Genomic DNA, 21,094 nt, shown 5'->3' with positions numbered 1-21,094 from the left:
CTATGCATAAGCTGATCCAAACAATATATATATATATATATATATATATATATATATATAGATATATATATATATAGATATATATATAATGAATTTCTTAATATAAATATAATGTATAGGTCAAAATACAGAATTCTGCCCAAGTATTATGTATTAAGAAATGTATGAAACATGTACAATTACTTATCTTATTATAACTCGGTTTCTAGCACCCAAATTCGGCGTCCTAGAATTCAAAAACCATAAAATTCCAAAATTTCCTTTGTCAGGTTGCACACAAGCTGACTCAAACATCACCGTTTGTCGTACTTACACAAAGAAATCAGAGGAAATGAGATCTTAAAGCTTCGTTTTGGCTTATTCTTGTTCTTATTGGGATCTTGTAAAACACAAACATCACCATTGCACACCAATTTGCTTGAACTTGAGGATTTGGAGAAACAACTACTAAAATTGAACAAAGCCATAAAACATATAAAATTTGTATATATATTTTTTATGAAAAAATTGGGGTACTTTTTGGTGAATGATAAATTAAGCACTATATATATATATATATATTTATAGATGCAACAATATATGAACAAATTTGAAAGGCATGGGATAGTTCTAGCTTGCTATATGCATTTTCCATGTGAAAATGACATTTTTTTTATAGTCAATTTATAGGTGCCATGATCTACCAAATAAGTATACTCATTCTTTAGATTAATAAATGAATACAAGACATGTTTGTGTAATATTTTTCCTAAGAAAAAAATACGATAGATAGTTTGTGACAAAAAAAATAATTAATCGATTTGTTAGTTGTAACTACAAAACGTGTGTTGAAATAGGGGCGAAAATTCCAATGCATTATAGAGGACAGATGCATGGATATAATATAATGAATACAAATATGACAAACGTTAGAATAATTAGTGGAAATGTCCAATATTGGCATCAGGAATTTTGACTTTTCATCCCATAGAAGATACTGATCATTCGGAAATAACCTCTCTACCTTTATAAAATAGAGGTAAGACCATGTGCATCCCACTCTCTCCAAATTTCACTTGTAGAATTATATTGGATATGCTATTGTTGTAGTTGTTGAAGAAGATACTAAATCCAATTGAACCTATACTTCGTCCAAGTATGTCTTTGAAAGAGTGCTAATGCAACTATTTGTTGATTTTGTGGTTCATTGATCAATATACTCCGGTGTTTGATAAGGCTGGGACCGTGGTCGTCTTCAATTTGTCAATCGATAAGATCTTGAGTTTAACCAACTAGATGAATTGGTTTGGCTATTCTTTCCTAGTGAAAATGAGTTTTTGTACCGAGCAACTATAGAAACAATACGACCTATTTCCAAAAAAGAAACAAGTACTCCCGGTTTCGGTGTACTCAAGCCCTGATCTAATGATGGAACTATGGGCTCATCCGAACCCAATAATCTTGGTTCAAATTTTATATGTATTTAAAAGATTTCTTTAAACAAGTACAAATAATAGATCTTGAACTCGATAAATTAGGCAAAAATAATGGTAGAGAAGTGTAAGCGCTCAAACGTGTCCGATTTTACACTTCTTCCATTCAAATACATGTTTTTGTTTAAGGGTGATATCCAAGTTGACTTGCGCCCATCTCGACTATTCCATTGGTACTAACTACCTCATATGTATCAGACCTCAACAGTTATAACAAAACCCAACAACAACAAAATATCCAATGCATCCCACAAGTGGGGCCTGAAGAGGGTGGTGTGAAGGCGGAGAAGTTGTTTCCGATAGACCCTCAAAGTAAAACATATCAAAATCAAGTACGGAAAAGAAACACAACAATGAAGCAAGTAATGCTGACAATAATGTAGACGAGAGCAGTAGCAACTACAAAAGTATAACAAAGTTCAAATACATTTGAGATTATAAAGGGAAAAATATGAGGAAAAGAAACCAACAACACACAACAACAGAGGGAAAAATGAGTAACTCCATAGAGTAGATATATATACTTGAAACCAGTTGATGTTAACCAAAGTTAAACAAGTACGCAACAGACATAAGATTCTGTCTTTTAGAAGAAAGATAATGCGAGAAGAACGAATTTACATGTTTTTTCTAGTAAGAGTTATTTACACAGGCAGAGAAGTTTGACTGAATTTTCAGAAGGATCCAAATGTATTCTCTCCACTGTAGGTCATGTACAGGAAGCCGTCCTCATCTTTGTGTTCCTCATAAATGGCGGACATCATGGCAGCTGTAAAAGGTCGGAAATAAAGACGATCAGAAAGGAAAAGAGTTGAGCAAGAATTATGCCTTCGGGCCTTGGTCTAGTTGTAAGAAAGTAACATCACGGGTACAAAAGCATTTGTCTGCCTTGTATATAAGAGGATAAAGGTAGAGGGGCAGTGCATTATCTACAGAGTTTCGAACCGTGCACCACTGGCCCTCAGGAATTTTCGGTTATCCGATAAGAAAAAAATAAGCATACTGACAATTGTGCTAAGATTCTGCTTACCTGTGGGAGGAAGGATATTTTTCACAAAGATAAAAATAGCCTTCTCAGCACTAAGCTTTATTCTCTTACGAACGACATAAACAAATTGCCCCACAGTTAGATCAGCAGGAACCAAGTACCTGCAAAAATTGTGATTAACAGATCTTTTAAAACAGAAACGTTTGGTAAGGGGGAGGAGGGTACGGACCCCTCCACTCTAAGTGTCACAAAAGGCTGTTGGACATGAATTGGTTGATATTTGAAAAACAAATTTAAAGCAATGTCTTCAATTGCTGCATACCACTTTCAAATGAAGGAAGAATATTTTAAAAGATCTTGCATTTCATTTATATGCTTTAGAACAGACAATAACGCCAATTTTGTTCTCTAAATATCTCCTTCCAAGCGCAAATTACTCCTCTTTCAGCTAAAATAATAACCGCTACATCTTACAATCTTAAACAAATGATCTGCTATCCAAGAAAATACTTCTGATATTCCGTTACTCTTTACAAAGGTGTAAAATAAACTTCCATTCCATCAGTCACATCGTAGCTCAAAAAGTACAGTAGCCACATCAACACTCTCAAGAAATAAAAAACTCATTATCGAACAAAAGCAACTCAAGTAAAACTAAGCATAACAAGCGTGAACATAATAAAGGACAAAGCACAGAAGAATATCAAGACGACTAACTTTTTCTTGTCAATATCAGGAATGTCACTTCTTTCAGCCTTCTCCACAATAACCTAAGCATGGCAGAAAGAGAACAATGAAATGTAAATTAAAACTAAGGCACACAACATGTCTACGATAAAAAAATAAAAGAGCATTGTAAGATAACAGATCAAATGGCATTAGTACCGGTATTCTATCAGGGTACTTCTCCCTGATACGAGCAGCTTCAGCCTGTCGCCTTTCTGGAACAATGCACCACCAAAATTAATAACACAGGAACATAATTTAGATTAGAGAATATATATGTATTTATATAAGCGATCCCTATTGATTGATGAGGTAGTCAATCACTATAATACATTTTAAAATAGAAGCCACAAATTTTTTTAACTAACATAGTACAGACAGGTACCCTTGACAAGTCCAATGCCCACTGCTATATGAGTACAACAATTTAGCACATTATTGTGGCATTAGGTTCACTTGCAATGAAACAAATTTTAACGACTTACTCATTTGCACTAAGAGTCAACAACAACATAATTACATACCCAGTGTAGTAGTCCCACTAAGTGGGTGGAGTGTACGCAGACCTTACCTCTACCTCAAAGGTAGAGAGGTTGTTACTATCTATTGTTTCTTGTACTTACATTGATCGTACAAAAATCATTGGCACATTCCAAAAGCTATGTTTTCCCATTAATTTTGCACACCACTTTGTACCATTTAGTCCCTTTGGTAAGTAACAGTTGGCACTTTTGGACCAAACTTTTCACAAATCATTGGAAGTGCAACAATATTCGCTCCCACATAATAGACACAATTAGAAGCAGCCCATCAGAAATTTACAGAAAAAAACATACATATAATGATGCAAACATGTGACAGAACAGAGATATAAATTTAAACTCTCCAGTTGCACAAAGTAAACTACTACTCCCTCCGTCCCAATTTAAGTGTGCTACTTTTCTTTTTAGTCCGTTCCAAAAATAGTCTCTTTCTACATTAGTAAATTTTACTACTTCCAACATTCTACCTGACCACATGATTTAAATAACTACACATCTTTAATTATAACACTCAAGATTCAAAAGTGTCCCTTTATTTCTCAAACTAAAACGCTTAAATTGAGACAAAGGAGTATGAAATTCCAAAGAAACACAACAAAATCCCAGAAGGAAAGGACCAATGGCTTTTCCTCAAACAAATAAAAAAGTAATTTTTTTTCCAATATGTAAAAATGGTTTGACCACCTCCACCTCCCATCAAATAACAACACAAAATAGCAAAAGGAAAATAATTGGCTAATGGATCAAGCAAATTAGAGCCAAAAAAATTAATTAAAAATGGAATCTTTGAGCCAAAAATACAATAATAACACAAAATAGAAAGGTATATATGAAAATATACCAAGAGGGTGTTCCAATTTGAAGGAGCTTTTAGCCATGGTGATGGATTAGCTACAATTAGAGAGAGATCAAAGTAAAATTAGGGTTTTGCAGCAAAAGGGAAAAAAAACTTTGAAAGAAGAGGAATATGAAAAGGATCTTACCAATGAAATGGTCAATTGAGAGTTTTGATCGAACACAAACTCTTTTTTATCAATTGTGAAGGAAATGACAAGAATGGTCCATTAAGTTTTGGAGTGGTTTAAAATACTTCCTTAAACTATGCTTTAAATAGTTTTGGTTCTTTAAATTTTTGTCAAATATTTAACAAATTCGGTCATTTGACGCAACATGAAAAAAGGTTTAGTGAGAACTCACATTAGAAAGTACGAGTTTTGTGGTTTATGCTATTTTTGATTGATTTTTCTAAATTCTAGTAGAATAAGGTAGGGATAAAAGCATCGCACATATCACCTTCTTCATATTCAGATTTCATTTGTAGAACTACATTGTTGTGGTTCTGGAGTCTAGTGTAGCTTTTAAAGTTCAAATTTCATTATTTCTGGTCCTTTTTTGTTTGTTTAGTTTTATTTTTTTTGTAATTTTAAAGATTTGATAAGATTTTATTTAGTGCTTTTAATTAGTTTTTACGATTTTCGTCAAATTTAACTGATAAAGCTCGTTAAATATTTGATTAAAAAATAAAAATATTAACTTTTGGAAAACTTAAAGAACCAAAATTATTTAAAACATACTTTAGGGATTGTTTTGAACTTACTACCAAACATGAGAGACCATTTTTGTCATTTTCTCATCAATTAACTGAAAAAAAGGGTCCATTTTTATGACTTTCGTGTGACGATGCCGTTTTGATCTACTATTCCTTTTAGCATTTTTTTTTTCATTTTTCATTTAATCAGTGAACGAGTTATATTGAAATTATAATATCGGATTATAATACGGGTGTTATTTTCTGGTTAAATTTGTTTGATCAATAAGAAGTCATTCAACAAAGTTATTGATGGAGAATAGGGAATATTTAAGTAATTGTATAATAAAAAATTTCATTTTCGAATCAAAGACAAATATATTGTAGATTTTGATGTGTATTTATTAGATCGCGATTTCATATACTAAATATTTTAATATTGTTGTATTCAACATTTTTATTTTACTACAACAATGTGATGAATAATAGATATGAGGAAAAAAAATTCACTTGAAGTATTCTATTTATTTTTTTATTTATTAATTTGTCATAAAGACATAATTATGATCGTACCCAAATATATGCATCTAAAAGTTTTTTTTTAATTAATTCATATGCTCCATCATTTATGTGAATCTTGTCAAATTTTGTTTTAGTCACGTATTCTTCAAATAAATTAGTTACTACCCAAAACATTGCATGTAGAATTGTAGATGTTGACTATTGTATCACCTTTTTGACAATGAGCAAAAATATGTATAAATTGTATATTATTACAACTTATATAAGTATACTTAATATCTTAATTAAGATTAATTACAAGTCAAATAAGTAAAATTATGCCATTTGTAAAATCCTATTGAACGTGCTATGCACGTTTAGCAGAATCTCCTGGTCTTTGGGAAATATCAATTATTAAACACCTTTTTTAGTTATTATTTTTGTTTCTGAAAGTTTGTCTATATAGATAAAGTTAATTAGGGTGACTAGATTATTTTGGCCAAGAAAATTAATTAAAGGTCGTTATTATCAGAGCTTCATCAAAGTCACCTTGAATTTTGGATTTTTAATTTGTAATTAATCAATAAATACGATATCATAATTAATCATTAAACAAGAGATAGAGTTTTAGATGTGAAAAATCGACTCAAGACACATTACAAAAAGCGTTGGCTTCAAAGTTATTTTACATTGCCAATCAAATACAGATAGCAAAATGACATCCTATAACCTATTGTCAAAATGCAATGAATCATTAATAATTTTTCTATTATGACGTTCAAGTAAATATTTTTAAAAAACTCTTATATCTCTTTAAATAAATACCAACATAATATATATTCAATATTCAAAATTTACCGATTTGATGTACAAAAAATCGAGTTAAATTCATGTTTACTAACCTTCACCTATCACATCATCAAATTTTTATTCAAGACATAAAAAATGAATAAAATACAAATAAAGTCTATTATTTAAGACATCTCTAGGACAAAATTTTAGGTCTTTATCTCTCATCTTGATTGCTTACACATTTCTCTCTCTATGCATATAGTTCTTCAAAGGATTTAAAGTAAGAAAAAAAAATTCTTCTTCATGTTGTTGAAATTTTTATTGAAGAAAATAATAATTTCATCTCTTTTTAGTTATTTTTTTCTCTTTAATTCCTCTTTCTATGAGCTAAATTATTTGTCATTCTATATGTGCAGATATATTAAATCTAAAGGAATAAGCTCTCTCTGTTGGAAGTTTCAATTGAAGAAAAAAGTACATTCTGGTAAGTAGTCTTTGCTTAATTATTTTGGTTTTCTACTCGATGTCCCGTCATGTTCAAATTTTTCAAAAATGTTGTATCATACGTGTCGAAATATCCAAAAATGTGCATTTTTGGAGGATTATATTTCTATAGTGTTCGAACAACATAGATATTGTGAACCTGTTTTGTAGTCTGACTAATCAAATTCACATAAGATCTATTGAAGGGCACATTCTACTACAATATTTTTCATACTCAAAACTCGATCTTGATTTTTATTGAAATTTGTGTTTTTCATGCTACCACAATTTCCCCATCCCTCTATTTTTGAAAGAAAAAAAAAGATTCAATTTTTACTTGGTTGACTTGATTGAATTTTTATTTTTTTCACAAGATGGCATCAATCAAGAATGAAGAATTTCAAGAAGAAGACATTTGGGGTTATAATAATAATAATAACAATAATACTGATGACATTGTTGGTGAAAAAAACCAAATTAGTTCAAAGTTCATCACAAATTCAAGAAGGCTAATTATTCCAACTTCAACCAAGATGATTCCAAAGTCAAAAAACAAGAATTCAATTCAAGAATTCAAGATTGTCCAACACTCTGCCCCAGTAAAAATACCTGATTGGTCAAAGATTTATGGTACAAAATTAAAAAAGAAATTAGTAATTTTGGAAGTGATGATGATGATGAAGAAATTGAAGAAAATGTTATGCCACCACATGAATGGCTTGCTAAAAGGATTGATAGAAGAGAAATTTCTTCTTTTTCTGTGTGTGAAGGTGTTGGAAGAACATTAAAAGGGAGAGATCTAAGTAGGGTAAGAAATGCTGTTTTAACAAAAACAGGATTTCTTGAATAAATTTGCAAATTATCATCAATGATGATTATTGGAGGGTGGTTGGAAAAAAAAGGTTGAAAAATTGGGTCCCAATTGAGTATTGGTGGTGGTGGAAATTTTTGTTCTTGTTTTTTTTTTGGTCTATATGTTAAAAAACGTTACGTGATTTCTTTTGATCTGTACGTGAATGTTGAAAGTTTGTAAATATTTGTGCTTTCATCTGTACATGAATCTTTGAAGTGAATTGATACTTGTGCGATGAAAGATAGCAACTGGACAGTGAAATAATTCAGATCACCTAGCTGAAGCATTATTGTCTTAGAAGTGAAAAGTAATGTGGTTTCTTTCCTCTCCTTTTAGTTTCGATTTTGATTGATTAGCTTCTATATTCATGTAAGTGTTTGGTTCATCCCTTTGTTGAGTTGTATGCTTCATCTTTTGCGTTGTTTTGTATTTTTTGTATAGTTGTGACCCAATGTTTATTTTTGATAGAGTTTAGGATGATCCATCTGTTTCGTTCAACTATCACTATGCATTATTTCATAGAAAAATTTGCTACATATTTTGACATTTTGATACTTATGTTGGTGAAAGATATTAAGTATTACTGATATAATCAAAGACTCATACAAGCTGGTTAGGTGATCTTAGAAATTGTATGTGTTACTCCCTCCATTCATCTTTACTTGTTTATGTTTAACTAGACACACTTTTTGATAAACAATAAATGGAAGAGTAGTTTTATTAATTATATCACACTTATCACTCATAAATCATTTTACATAAATGATTTTTCAAAAAGAAAATTTTGTAAATAGCCATTAAAATAAACTTAGTTACGCTTCATAGTTATAGTTTGCTAATTACGATTGGTAGCTACATGTTAGAGGGAAGAGAGAGGCGAGCAAAAGAGGGCAACAAGTGGAGAGAGGCAAACTGTATATGTTTATCTGTCGAATATATATATATGTGTGTGTGTGTGTCAAATAATTGTATATATTTAACTAATATACATATGTATTTGTATATTTGGCGAGCGAGATTGAGAGAGGCGAACAAGAGATGGTAGAGACTACACGAATTATATATGTATATCTATCAAAATATATATGTATATCTGTCAGATAATTGTATATATGTAACTAATACACATATGTATTTATATATCTGGCGAGCGAGATCGGGAGAGGGAGGAGAGAAGCAAGCGAGAGAGGGCAGAGAGCGGAGAGATACTAATTGTATTTGTTTATGTCATATATATATATATATATATATATATATATGAATTTGATAATGTATAAAGAGGAGATAGGTGAGAGAGAAGAAGAGAGGAGAGATGCGACATAATTATCGCTAAAATTAAGCTGCAAGTGGTAATTAATGGAAATCATAGTTACATTAGCTAATATTAACTAGTATATATTTGTTTATCTGCGTAATTTCCCCTTTTCAAATGAAATAACTATTTTCAGCATACTGAACAACTAAATATGAACAAAGAGAGTATTATAATTTTGAAATATGTATATATGTAGTTGATTTTGTTCGGAGATTTTCTATTTAAAATTAAAATCAAACTAATATTAATCAATTTATTAAACTTAGTACCATAAACAAATCGACTTTTTAAAAAGAAATATCATTAATCAATTTCTATTTAATCATTCATTATTAGATTTACTAATTTCAATTATGAAAATTCACGTCAATATAAGACTCAAAATAAAAATAAAAATAGTTCCTATTTAAAATGTCTTCCTTATCAAATTAGAATTAGAATTCCTTTTTATTAGGATTTAGGAGAAAAAATTAAATCATATATAACTAGGAAAAGGAAAACCGCCATAACGTTTCCTATATATATCTCCTATAAACAATCGAAACCTTATTAATTGATACTCCATCTAAGTTCTCCTTTTTTTATTGGTGTTTGAAGGTGAGTTCTTTCTTCTTCTTTTTTTTCTCTTGCAAATCAATTGGTGTTCGACGACTTATTTGATACTGAATAAATTATTTATACATATTACTCGGATGTTCTTAACGTTTTTATTGAATTTAATTTCCTTCCCGTATACTATGGAAGTTTTTGAAAATTTAATCATGTTTCTTTTGAACTTTTTGGGGTGAGGTACTTTACTTTTTTATTATTGGGGGATCTGTTGGAGGACCATCTTTGATTTTTTTTTTTCCCGATTTATTTTCTTATATTTTTCTTGAACCAAGTGTCCTATATGTTATTGTTGTTGTTGTCATTGTTGTATCTATAAACAAGTTTTACGCAATATAAGTTAGTTAATTGATTTTTGATAACAACTCTTGTTTAATTGATATATATCCAATTTTTATAGGGTTATACAAATTTAAATATTGAATTTTTTTTTTAGCTATTGAATTCTTGGTGTTTCACTATTTTATTGAATATCTAACTTCTAAAAAAAATTGATTTTTTTTTTCTTTTCAGCTCTCTGATTGTCCAATCAGCAAACGACGATTTCTCTTTGGATTATAAATTAAAGTTTTCATACATAAAACAATATACATGGTTGATACAAATTTTCAAATCTCAACTTCTTTTGATCCATTCGCTGATGCCGTGGACTCAGACTCTGATGTTCAAATCCCACGAAGTTTCGATCCGTTCGCGGAGTCGAAAGACTTAGGTGCTCGTGGAACAAAAAAGGAGTATGTGCATATTCGTGTACAACAAAGGAATGGTAAGAAAAGTTGGACTATGATTGAAGGTTTGAAGAAAGATTTTAGTTACGAAAAAATACTTAAAGACCTCAAAAAAGAGTATTGCTGCAATGGAACCATTATTCAGGACAAGGAGCTTGGAAAAGTGATACAATTACAGGGCGATCAACGTAAGAATGTTTCACAGTTCCTTGTGAAGGCTGATATTGTTAAGAAGGAACAGATCAAGGTTCATGGTTTTTAAGTTTTAGAGCCATAATATTATAGAAGTTGTGTGTGGCTTTTTAGATTATTTTTTTTAGTAATTGTGTTGGTTATGATTTTTTTGTTTGAGATCTTTCTTTTCCAGTAATATGGTTAATTTCTTTGTACTCGTGGCATTCATAGATATTTTTTTTTTATGGGTAATGCTAAATGACCAGAAAATTTGGCCAGAAATTGAAAAAGTTTATGATATCTTTTTCATTTTAAAATAAACTGATCTTTTTTCCATTTTTTAATTAAAAGATATTAAAGTTAAAAGGGTAAAAATGTTTAAGAAGGTAGCATAACATAGGTAAAATATAATTCTGGTCAAATTTTCTGGCCAAAAGGATTTTTTCTTTTTTTATATGTATATAATTGCCACTTATCACTTTATTTATCAATTATAATTGTCATTGTAGCACGTGTGCATGGTTTTGATAGGGGTGGGTAAGACTTAAGTGGTTGTTTGGCAAATCCTAGGATTATGTATATGGGATAACTTATCCCATCATTATGATATAAATGGTGGGATAAGTTATCTCAAACATGGCAACCAAACAAGATACAAATTTTTTTATCACATTACTATTTATTTTTATCCCACACACCAAACGTCACCTAAGTAACTAGAGTTGCACAAAATAAATGGGTCTAAATATTGTCCTGCAAGACTTTTGGGCCTATATGGGCTCTAGGAAGTGTAGCCCATATCAAATATTCCGAAAATATGCTACCATAATATAATAATAAAAGGAAGCGAATAATAAGCCAATAAGGTAACAGAAAAAGGGTCACAGAAGAAAAACATAGTAAGCAGAATCGGAAAATGACGTGGGCCGCCGCAGCAGCAAGTCGCTTCCAAATTCCGGCAATGGATGTCGCACTCCTACGCAGCCGAGCTCCGGTAGTGTTCGGAGTTGGCTGTGTGTCACTTGCTGGGGCAAAATTTTGTGGCTCTTCATCAGCTCGATCAAAACCCTTCGCTTGCTTAAGCATTTCCACTGATGCCAGTAAGTTCCCTCAACCAGCATACCATGGAGTTTTTTCTGTTTGCATTCTAGTTTTTTTTTTTTCTGACGGACACAAATAGTTTGGATTGAAACTAAGTTGATTGATGTAAATATAATAAAATTTGGGATTTTCTTAGCTGATTGATGAGTGTTGTTGCTTCTTGAATGGTTATAGAGGATTTATATATTATACTCAGACCTGTTTGGATTTGAGGCATAGTTTTTGACGTTTTTTTTTGGATTTAGTTCTAGGTAATATGCAGTGATTTCTGAATTGTGTTTGAGCTTAGAGTTTAGTTTAAAATTTGGTCGTAGACTATAATCCTTATTCAGAAAAGCAATTTGTTGGCAATACACTTATTATAGACGATTATCTGTAATTAGCTTTTAAGTACATTGTTAATGAGTAAAACTTAAACCATAACCATTTAATTTGTCTAGGCAAATTAAGTTCTTGAGATTCGGAGTTGTTATTGAATAGGCAAGCATTATATCTAAAAATATACAAGGGTATAGAGAAAATTCTCTCTCACACATTTTCGAATTTCTGCTATCTTAACTTATTTTTCAAAGAGTTTCTTAACCTTATTAATGAACATTTGTTGTATGCCGTTAGGTATAAAGGAGGCTGTTCACACTGAAAAGGCTCCGGCAGCACTCGGGCCATACTCTCAAGCCATCAAAGCTAATAATTTTGTTTTTGTCTCTGGATGTCTGGGTCTTATTCCAGAGGTTTGTGCTATTATCGTATCAGCTATTGCAAATGCTCAACATCATAAGCTTGAAACAGTAGTTCTATCATTTGTCTTTGCTTTTTGCTATCTTTAACTAACTTATGATTGAATGCAGACCGGGAAATTTGTCTCAGAAAGTGTGGAGGATCAAACAGAGCAGGTATTTTGGTAGTCAGTCGTGATTAGAATGTTCATGTCAGTACTTGAAAGTTGTGTCTCCACGTGGTCATTATTGGATGCATTTTTGATGCAAACTTATCTAGGAAACTCACATGTGGTGTAGTGTTGCATGGCTCTTTTCTCTTGCACTATAGGGTATGCAGTATTCTCTTGTAAAATATTCTTCTTGCCTACAGCTGCAAAGCTTGTGAAGAAGTGTGATGCCAAAAAGTAGATTTCTACGCTTAATCCCAAATAGTAATAGTTCAAAAATTGAAAATTGAAACTCTTTCTTCAGCTTTAAAGATGTACTTGAAGATATCATTGCCATGACAGCTGTAGGTGCTTTTTTAATACTCAATTATATCTATCTCAACCCTCAATTCTGAGTAGTCGTGCATTACTAATTGTCCGGTTCTAAGTTTACGTGATATAAAGAGGTAGTTAAATTCCATCATCATGTTGAATAATTTGACCTTTGCATTTCATGGGATAAGACCAAATGAGAGCTTGTTTTAAGAAGTTGAATGGAAAAGATGATAGATAGCCAGGTAGGTGCAGACCCAACTTCACAAATTGTTCTCTGCATCTGCTTGTAATCTCCAATTTTTCCACCTAAAGACAAAAGAGTAGATAGCCGACAAATAACAGCTCTTGATTTTAGTTTGATATTTGGGTTGTCAGTACTCCGTCTTTTTAGTTAAAAAATTCTGAATCTAAGATTTTGAGCTTAATATTGATATCCAGGTTCTCAAGAATATGGGGGAGATACTTAAAGCAAGTGGTGTTAGCTACTCCTCAGTTGTTAAGACAACTATATTGTATGATCTTTTGTTATTTCTTCTTCCACCCCCTAGGTTTTTGCTCTCATGGTAGTCTTGATTTTTTTTCCGATGCTTCTCTCTCTACAGGTTAGCTGATCTGAATGACTTCAAGAAAGTGAATGAGATTTATGCTAAATGTGAGTCATGATATTGGGAGTTACAATTTTTATACTTGTAATTTTTTTTCTTTGCAACATTCCATCAGTATGAGATTCTTCCCTCTGCTTACTTGAACACTGAACTAAAATCAAAGATAAACCTGAATGGATTTAAGAACAATAAAAGTGGATGCATTGCATATCATATTTCTTATTTGGTTGCATGAAGGCTCATTCGTCCTGCCTAGTTTCCTTTTGGGATATCAGAGAGCTCGTGCCCGAAACAATCAAAGGTCTACTGTTGTGCTCATGCATTTGATTAGAGCATTGTTTACGGCATGGGGAGGTTCATTCTTATTTTTCGAAAGAACCATGAGCCTGACCATATGTACATTGATGACCGTGATAAAAACTTTTATCAATAATAATCGTGACATTGTATTCAGCACTTGAATGCTACTTTTTCATTTGTGCTAGTCCCCTGTTAGTAACTAGACTATCTTGCAGATTTTCAAGCTCCTGCACCAGCTCGGGCAACTTATCAGGTTGCAGCACTGCCAATGAATGCAAGGATTGAAGTCGAGTGCATAGCAGCATTATGATTCTCCCTTACCTATTCATTCAACAACTTATTAGACCTCGAAAGGTGAAAGTTTGTTGACTTCCTAGCCTACATTCGTAGATTTAATAAACCGGGAGTTAGCTACTAGTTCCGGATCCCTCGTCTACCTTCTTTCAGCTCCAACTTTTCGGAGCTGAGAATAAACTATGTAAGAATGTATTGTAACTCAGTAGCCATGAGTATTACATACGATTGTGCTACTCTTATGTGAAGAACAAACTTGGTGATATTTTGGCCCTACTGTGTATCCTGTTTAGTCTTTCCTCAATCCTTTTTCGTATTGTTTTGTTGTCTCTCTCTTCTCCATTGTAGTAGCTTCATAAGTACTGTTTTGAACATCATATTCGGAAGTTATAGCCTCAACTGCATCTTCTTCATCACAAACCCTAACTTGATCTTCCGTCGTTGAGTAGTCGTTATTATGATTAGATTCAATCAACATAGGATCAATAATCCCCGCAACATCTCCATCTTGTGCCTCCATAGCATGATCCACGTTCTTCTCTTTATCCATCTTCTTCTTGATTGGACACACTACAAAATCTTCTTTAAGAATATGATTGTTTTCTTTAAAGAAATTATCCGTGACATGATATTCTATCATCAACCAAGTTTTATTTTGGCCACACTCACTTGTTTCAAACTTGAAATTTCTCTTAAACCCTACCACAGGACCCATATGATTCCTCCTTATAAGTTCTTCTCCGGTTTGCCCTTTTCCACGTCCTTTTAGCACAAGTTCGAGAAAACCTTTTATCTTTAATCTTCCGCTACTTCAAAGGAGTAATTAAGTAACAAAACTTCTCTTCAGAATTAGTTCCAAATATCTCCCATGGTGGTTGATCTCCATATATATCCGCAAACTGGATAGGACATTGTTGATTCAAACATAATTTGCCTTTGAAAAACCTCTTAAGATAGTTGATTAGCTCCGTATCAATAGGATGAAAATGTATTTCCATAGCTTTGACATTGATTTTCGATCTAGAATTAACCTAAACTAATTATGTGAACTAGGAAATCTAAACAAAGATAGTTATCTATTTATACACATCTTATTAATTACCCTAATGGGAAAAACTCAAATTACTTAAAAAACTCAAGTTACTTTATTTCCTAAATTACTATTATAACTGTAATTGAACAAACTAAAGTTACTTAATTACTACTTCTCAAGTTACTTTATTTCCTTAATTACGTATTTACAATTTCTAATTTTTATAGGACGCAAGTGCTTAAATTTCGCTAACACGTGCCCCACTCTAATATCTATATGTAATCTAATTTACACGAAAATTGACCCAAATTTTATAGTTGAATTCGACAAAGTCTCTCAAACACATTAATATTCGAGGAATTGAGTAAATATAATCCTTTATAATTTATATATATAAAAAAATCTCTTCAACGATTTCATATAACTTTTACATATTATAAAACTAAAAATAAATTTGTGAAAGATTATGAACAAGTTTAAATTATATTAATTGGCCAAGAAAAAAAAAAGGATAAAATATTCCGAAGTTAGGTATATATACACTTCGCAGTAACGAATCAGTCAATGAGATTCACGATGAAGATATTGCTACACCCTTTGACGGTTATTTTGTTCATCGCCGGAACTGTATTCGCCGGCGATTATGTCCGACCGCCGCCGCGTAAAACCCTCCATTTTCCATGGGATCCGAAACCTTCTTCGCAACCTCAGCAGGTATAAATTATCAACGAAGTTAAATGATTCTCCCTTTTACCTGGTTAATTATGTTCTAGCCTGTTGCTGGTGGGAGTTGGTAGGTATCGTCTGTAATTGGTGGGTGCAACCTGGCTCGGACACAAAAAAAAATCAAAATTTTGTAGGCTGTTGGACGTGAATTTGGTTATTTTTGAAGAAAATAAGTATTTGAACTAAGTTGAAAAAGTATGGGACTTCAAAAGTTGAAGTTTTGTTTGGACATGTATTCCCTCTTTACCTCGTTAATTATGTGGACTTAAAAGTTCATTTCTTCTGTTTATTACTGTGATTTTGCTTGAATTTCCATTTCGTTAATCTAGACTTGGAACCAGCTGCCTTCTGCAGTCTGCGGAGGTCATATAGGGGGAGTTGGTTTCATCTTGCTGTTGTGAACAACACCAACATATCCATTGCAATATCACAAGAGGGGTCTGGGAGGGTAGAGCACTAGAGTGTACAGAGACCTTGGCCGTACCTCGTAGTATTAGAGAGACTGTTTTCTAAAGACCCTCGGCTTAAAATAAAGCATTTCCAAGGAGTTTGAAAAAGGGAATACAAAAATGAGAGCCGTAATCGCAACGAAGTAATGTGAAATGGGAGCAGTACACAACATACAGAAGAAAGGGTCTTTGTTAGGAGGGGAAAATGGCCAAATTTGTCACTGTACTCTTCGAAATTGAGCAACTTTGACTTCCCTTGGGCCGTACAAAGGGGCTCACTTTTTCCCTTGACCCCTAACAGAAGTCTGACACTCCAATTTGAGAGTAATTTTAAACTATAGTCAAGTTGAAGGGTAAATCTAGACCTTTTTAATGAAGGATTTGGACATGTGGAATCTACATTTCACGCTAGAGCTTTATTAGTGTCGAGGGAAAATACAAGATAATTTTACTAATAACAAGGGTATGAATGAACTAAGGGGTTGTTCGGTGTGATGGATAAAGGGAGATAATCTTGGGATAAATTTTTAGTACCCAACCAAGCAAAATTTAGAAGTTTCGAATAGTACACGGCCAATAGACCTTTTCCCTTGTTAGAATAAGTTGGTGTAAAGAAGAATTTGTAAATGATGAAGTTCAGTTAGTAGACTTCAAGCCTGTTGGAGGTTGCCAGCATAGCCTTAGTGCCGAGGAATACAATATTACCAGTTTTTTTTTTTTTTTTTTTTTTTTTAAAAAGCTGGCTTTTAGTACCTAGTGATCAATGCATCTGGTGGGAGACCAGGATTTAAATCCCAAGTAGAGCAAAAAAAGCTAGGTGGTTTTGGTGGACAGAGTTACTGACATCTATTGGGAGTCGGGCGGTATCAACTGTGTGAACAAGCTGACCTGGTCACTATCATTATCACAAAAGAAAATAGAGAAAAAAACTTGACTTTAATCATGAATTTGTATTTTGTTTGGTTAAAGGCTTCCACTCTAAGCATTTTGTTGAAGCCTTAATGACAATTATGCCTTGAGGATCAGTCTGAGAATTCTGTTAAAGCCTTAACGACAGTTATGCCTTGACGATCAGTGTAAGTCTGCTTATATAAATTGCACCATCTTTGGGTTCCTTAATACTCAATACTGATCCTGAGTCGATATTATTTTCTTCATAGAAAGGTACATTACCTATTATTAGTATGGACTATATGTGTTTCTTTGTACGACAAGTATAATTAAATAAACTTGGTATGCCCTAGGTCCATTTGATAACACCAATAAAGTTTGTAAGCTGCCTAAAACTATATGGTTTTTGTGGCATTTATGTTTTGTTCAAATATGTTATTAATGTTATTTTAAGTTGTCAAAAGACCTGTTGATTTTAATCTGTAAAGTGATATACTTTGTATTTGGGTTCATGATTTGAGCTTGTGGACCTCATCAAGGGAATTGATTTTCCCATTGCAGGTTCACATCTCATTAGCTGGGGACAAACACATGCGGGTCACATGGATTACCAATGATGGATCTTCTCCTTCTATTGTTGAATATGGAACGTCCCCCAGAAAATATAGTGCTATATCTCAAGGAGAAAGTACCAAGTATAGTTATGTATTATATAGTTCGGGGAAGATACATCACACTGTCATTGGACCATTGCAAGATAATACCACTTACTTCTATAGATGTGGAGGAGAAGGTCTTGAATTCCAGCTGAAAACTCCCCCCTCTAAGTTTCCAGTTACTTTTGCTGTGGCCGGTGATTTGGGCCAGACTGGATGGACTAAGTCAACTTTGGACCACATAGACCAGTGCAAATACGATGTTCATTTGCTCCCTGGTGACCTTTCGTATGCTGATTGTTTCCAACATAGGTGGGACTCATTTGGTCAACTTGTTCAGCCGCTCGCTAGTTCTAGGCCATGGATGGTGACACAAGGGAATCATGAAAAAGAAAGAATACTATTTCTAGAGGATGGATTTGTCTCTTATAACTCAAGGTGGAAGATGCCATTTGCGGAGAGTGGATCCACTTCAAATCTATACTATTCTTTTGATGTTGCCGGGGTTCATATCATTATGCTCGGTTCTTATGCTCCATATGATGAGCACTCTGATCAATATAGCTGGCTGAAGGTTAGATAAGCTCTCATTTATTCCTAAAATGGGAAAATCTCTGATGGGTTTGAAGAATTTATAATCATGTAGAATTCACCGTGAGAAAGATTAAGTTGCTTTTGTTTTACAGTTCAGACATAACATTTCAGGAAATTTCCAATCCTTAGGAAGTGCCAAATGAAACAGAAGATAATTTTGTTGCTTTATACTTTTAGATCTGAAGATATTTCTGTCCATTGTCATAATAAGAAACTTTGGAGCTTACACGTAAAAAGAGCCCACTATGTTACTGTTTGGAGAGTCATACTGTTTTTTCTTTGACTATAATTTTCTCATTTTTTTAAAAATATTTTGAAACAGTATCTATGTTGACTTGTAGTACTTTTTGTGTAGTTCTCAAAATATGTAAATTTTTATTTAAAATTTTTGGAGAATCCATACCTGATTTATAGTCGAAGTTTAGTGTTTCGACTCTCTTACTCTGAACCCCTTCACATATATTGTGCAAAGGGAGTATTATATGAGGAGAAACTTAAGAATCTCTTCACATTTCATACTTGCTAATTAGTTCAATTATGGATCTTGATCTGCAGGCTGATCTTCTAAAAGTGGATCGTAAAAGAACACCTTGGTTAGTTGTGCTATTCCACGTGCCATGGTATAATAGTAACAGAGCCCATCAAGGTGAAGGTGATGACATGATGGCGTCTATGGAGCCTTTGCTATATGCTGCTGGCGCAGATTTAGTGTTCACTGGGCATGTTCATGCTTATGAACGCACGGTATGCCTGCATTGCTTATACTGTTTTTTTTTTCAAATCTTTTACCTAATTGAGTGTTTTCTTTGACAACAGAAACGAGTTTACAATGGTAAATCTGATCCTTGTGGTGCTGTCCACATTACAATTGGTGATGGAGGAAATAGAGAAGGTTTAGCTCACAGGTAACTATTCTTCTAGTAATTTCTCCCATCATGTTGAGCATTGTAGCACCAAATAGTTGAATTCTTTAACGGTATGTATATTTTATGTGGAATTGTAATAAGCTTTTACATTGTGGTTGAGTGATTTTGACAACAAAGGAGAACGTAAAAAGGCAAGCACTGGTGTCTTTGGTATATGAAGGAAAACATCTTCCGGAAAAAGTTTTTCAATCTGGCTAAATTTAGATAAACGAGTTCCTTGAAAATCGGGAAAATGACTTCCCTAGTCGAAATATAGAAAACAAGTTTCGTAAGTGACATTACAAGCTCATTGTCTCCTCACCCCAACCTGCACCAACCACGACCTCCCACTCCCTACCCCATCCTCCACCCCAAAGTGTTCTCCTAGATTACATATAAATGTTCTTGAGATTTTTTTACACTTACGAACACCTTAAAATAAGTAAGAAAAATCACTTATTTTTCATGTGTGTTCTCCTAAATCACACTTTTATTCCAGGCTTTGTGAAGCTGAAAACTCATGTTAAACTGTTCTGGAAACTTAATCAACTAACTACCCCATAGGAAAGATAGGTTTCCTACCTCCCCCTTCATTTGAGTTACAGAAGTTTTAACGTGCCACTAGTCCTAGCTGAGATAGGGATAAGACTTGCTTACACACTACCCTCCCTGAACCCTACTTGTGAAATTACACTGGTTATGTTATTGTTGTTGTTACTAGTCCTACTATAAGATTCTCTTTTCATGTTCTTTGTGTTGATAACTGTAGTTAAAACATAAAGTAGAGTTATTTGAAATATGAAAGAGTCTTTACATGTCTTGGCACCTTCAACAGGTACAAACAGCCCCCACCAGAATGGTCAGTCTTCCGCGAAGCAAGCTTTGGTCATGGCGAACTTAAGATGGTCAACTCAACACATGCCTTTTGGAGTTGGCATAGGAACGATGACAATGAATCAGTGAGGTCCGATCAGGTTTGGATAACCTCATTGATTGGTTCAGGGTGCAATACTAGAGGTAGCCATGAAATGAGAAGGATTCGTATGACCTCTTAGTCCCTCCCCTCGACTGAATTTTATTGGCATGTACAAAGGTGGAGCTAGGGAGCGCAAGGGGTTCATCCAAACTCCCTTGGCTGGAAAATTACACGATATTTACAAAGTTAAAATTATCTTTTATGTATATATAACAGACATTGAATACCTTTGACTCTTTTTGTTTTACTTCTTTATATTTTGAATTTTGTTAGTAAAAATCCTAATTTCGCCACATGCAAATACATACTCAAGTGGTTGTTTGTATTATTGTTGCCATTTAAGGGGAAGTTACATTGTACAAAAAGAAAATTTCCAAGAAGTTTCTTAAGGGGCAAATTAATAAATTTATTCTTTTATTTATAATTTCTTAATATGCGTGTAAAAAGAAAAATAATCAACTAATATGATATGAAATAGAGGGTGTAATAGTTCAAATAGAAAATAGAACAAGCCATAATAAGTATGAAACTCATGAAAAAATGATATTTTGATGTGTTTTTGACCGACTCTTAACAGTAATATTTAATAGCCTTGCCTAACACAGCCCAATTGTTTTACTATAAATAACAAAAAACAATACACAACAGACAA

The 21,094-nt window shown here is 33.0% G+C and overlaps 5 protein-coding genes and 1 pseudogene across 6 annotated transcripts in view; 4 read left to right on the top strand and 2 right to left on the bottom strand.

Annotated features, from left to right (window-relative positions):
* LOC125821133 (uncharacterized) overlaps positions 1-21,094 on the top strand; it is a 167,244-nt gene that overhangs the window by 56,546 nt on the left and 89,604 nt on the right. The gene's annotated exons all lie outside the window — the stretch shown is intronic.
* Positions 1,967-4,728, bottom strand: LOC125821153 (autophagy-related protein 8C-like). The gene is made up of 5 exons (XM_049500564.1): positions 4,570-4,728; positions 3,346-3,401; positions 3,178-3,230; positions 2,503-2,621; positions 1,967-2,241 (listed from the first exon to the last, which is right to left on the bottom strand). The coding sequence occupies exons 1-5, from the start codon at positions 4,604-4,606 to the stop codon at positions 2,147-2,149; spliced, it is 360 nt and encodes a 119-aa protein (XP_049356521.1). The 5' UTR covers positions 4,607-4,728; the 3' UTR covers positions 1,967-2,146.
* On the top strand, positions 10,401-10,799 carry LOC125821151 (protein translation factor SUI1 homolog). The gene has a single exon (XM_049500562.1). The coding sequence runs from the start codon at positions 10,401-10,403 to the stop codon at positions 10,797-10,799; it is 399 nt and encodes a 132-aa protein (XP_049356519.1).
* Positions 11,547-14,536, top strand: LOC125821147 (reactive Intermediate Deaminase A, chloroplastic-like). Its single transcript, XM_049500557.1, has 6 exons — positions 11,547-11,811; positions 12,428-12,543; positions 12,661-12,705; positions 13,452-13,525; positions 13,616-13,665; positions 14,134-14,536. Exons 1-6 carry the CDS (start codon positions 11,628-11,630, stop codon positions 14,226-14,228), a joined length of 564 nt encoding a protein of 187 aa, XP_049356514.1. The 5' UTR covers positions 11,547-11,627; the 3' UTR covers positions 14,229-14,536.
* Positions 14,502-15,210, bottom strand: LOC125821112 (NAC domain-containing protein 96-like; annotated as a pseudogene).
* Positions 15,776-20,811, top strand: LOC125821136 (purple acid phosphatase 18-like). Its single transcript, XM_049500547.1, has 5 exons — positions 15,776-15,959; positions 17,873-18,541; positions 19,117-19,305; positions 19,378-19,466; positions 20,302-20,811. Exons 1-5 carry the CDS (start codon positions 15,810-15,812, stop codon positions 20,519-20,521), a joined length of 1,317 nt encoding a protein of 438 aa, XP_049356504.1. The 5' UTR covers positions 15,776-15,809; the 3' UTR covers positions 20,522-20,811.

Source organism: Solanum verrucosum, unplaced genomic scaffold (assembly GCF_900185275.1).
Source record: "Solanum verrucosum unplaced genomic scaffold, falcon-dt-bn FXZP01000222.1, whole genome shotgun sequence".
In the NCBI taxonomy this organism is placed as follows: domain Eukaryota; kingdom Viridiplantae; phylum Streptophyta; class Magnoliopsida; order Solanales; family Solanaceae; genus Solanum; species Solanum verrucosum.
Note: the sequence above shows the minus strand (reverse complement) of the source record. Positions and strands in the feature narration are given on the sequence as shown.

What these genes read in the sequence shown, in the direction of transcription:
- LOC125821147 (XM_049500557.1), top strand. Translation starts at nt 11,628, where the DNA reads ATGACGTGGGCCGCCGCAGCAGCAAGTCGCTTCCAAATTCCGGCAATG. An exon ending in AAGCATTTCCACTGATGCCA is followed by an intron (nt 11,812 to 12,427) that starts GTAAGTTCCCTC and finishes GTATGCCGTTAG; the next exon opens with GTATAAAGGAGGCTGTTCAC. An exon ending in GAATGAGATTTATGCTAAAT is followed by an intron (nt 13,666 to 14,133) that starts GTGAGTCATGAT and finishes ACTATCTTGCAG; the next exon opens with ATTTTCAAGCTCCTGCACCA.
- LOC125821153 (XM_049500564.1), bottom strand. Translation starts at nt 4,606, where the DNA reads ATGGCTAAAAGCTCCTTCAAATTGGAACACCCTCTTG. An exon ending in AGTACCCTGATAGAATACCG is followed by an intron (nt 3,231 to 3,345) that starts GTACTAATGCCA and finishes TGCCATGCTTAG; the next exon opens with GTTATTGTGGAGAAGGCTGA. An exon ending in CCTGATATTGACAAGAAAAA is followed by an intron (nt 2,622 to 3,177) that starts GTTAGTCGTCTT and finishes CAATTTTTGCAG; the next exon opens with GTACTTGGTTCCTGCTGATC.
- LOC125821151 (XM_049500562.1), top strand. Translation starts at nt 10,401, where the DNA reads ATGGTTGATACAAATTTTCAAATCTCAACTTCTTTTGATCCATTCGCT.
- LOC125821136 (XM_049500547.1), top strand. Translation starts at nt 15,810, where the DNA reads ATGAGATTCACGATGAAGATATTGCTACACCCTTTGACGGTTATTTTG. An exon ending in ATCAATATAGCTGGCTGAAG is followed by an intron (nt 18,542 to 19,116) that starts GTTAGATAAGCT and finishes CTTGATCTGCAG; the next exon opens with GCTGATCTTCTAAAAGTGGA. An exon ending in AGAGAAGGTTTAGCTCACAG is followed by an intron (nt 19,467 to 20,301) that starts GTAACTATTCTT and finishes CACCTTCAACAG; the next exon opens with GTACAAACAGCCCCCACCAG.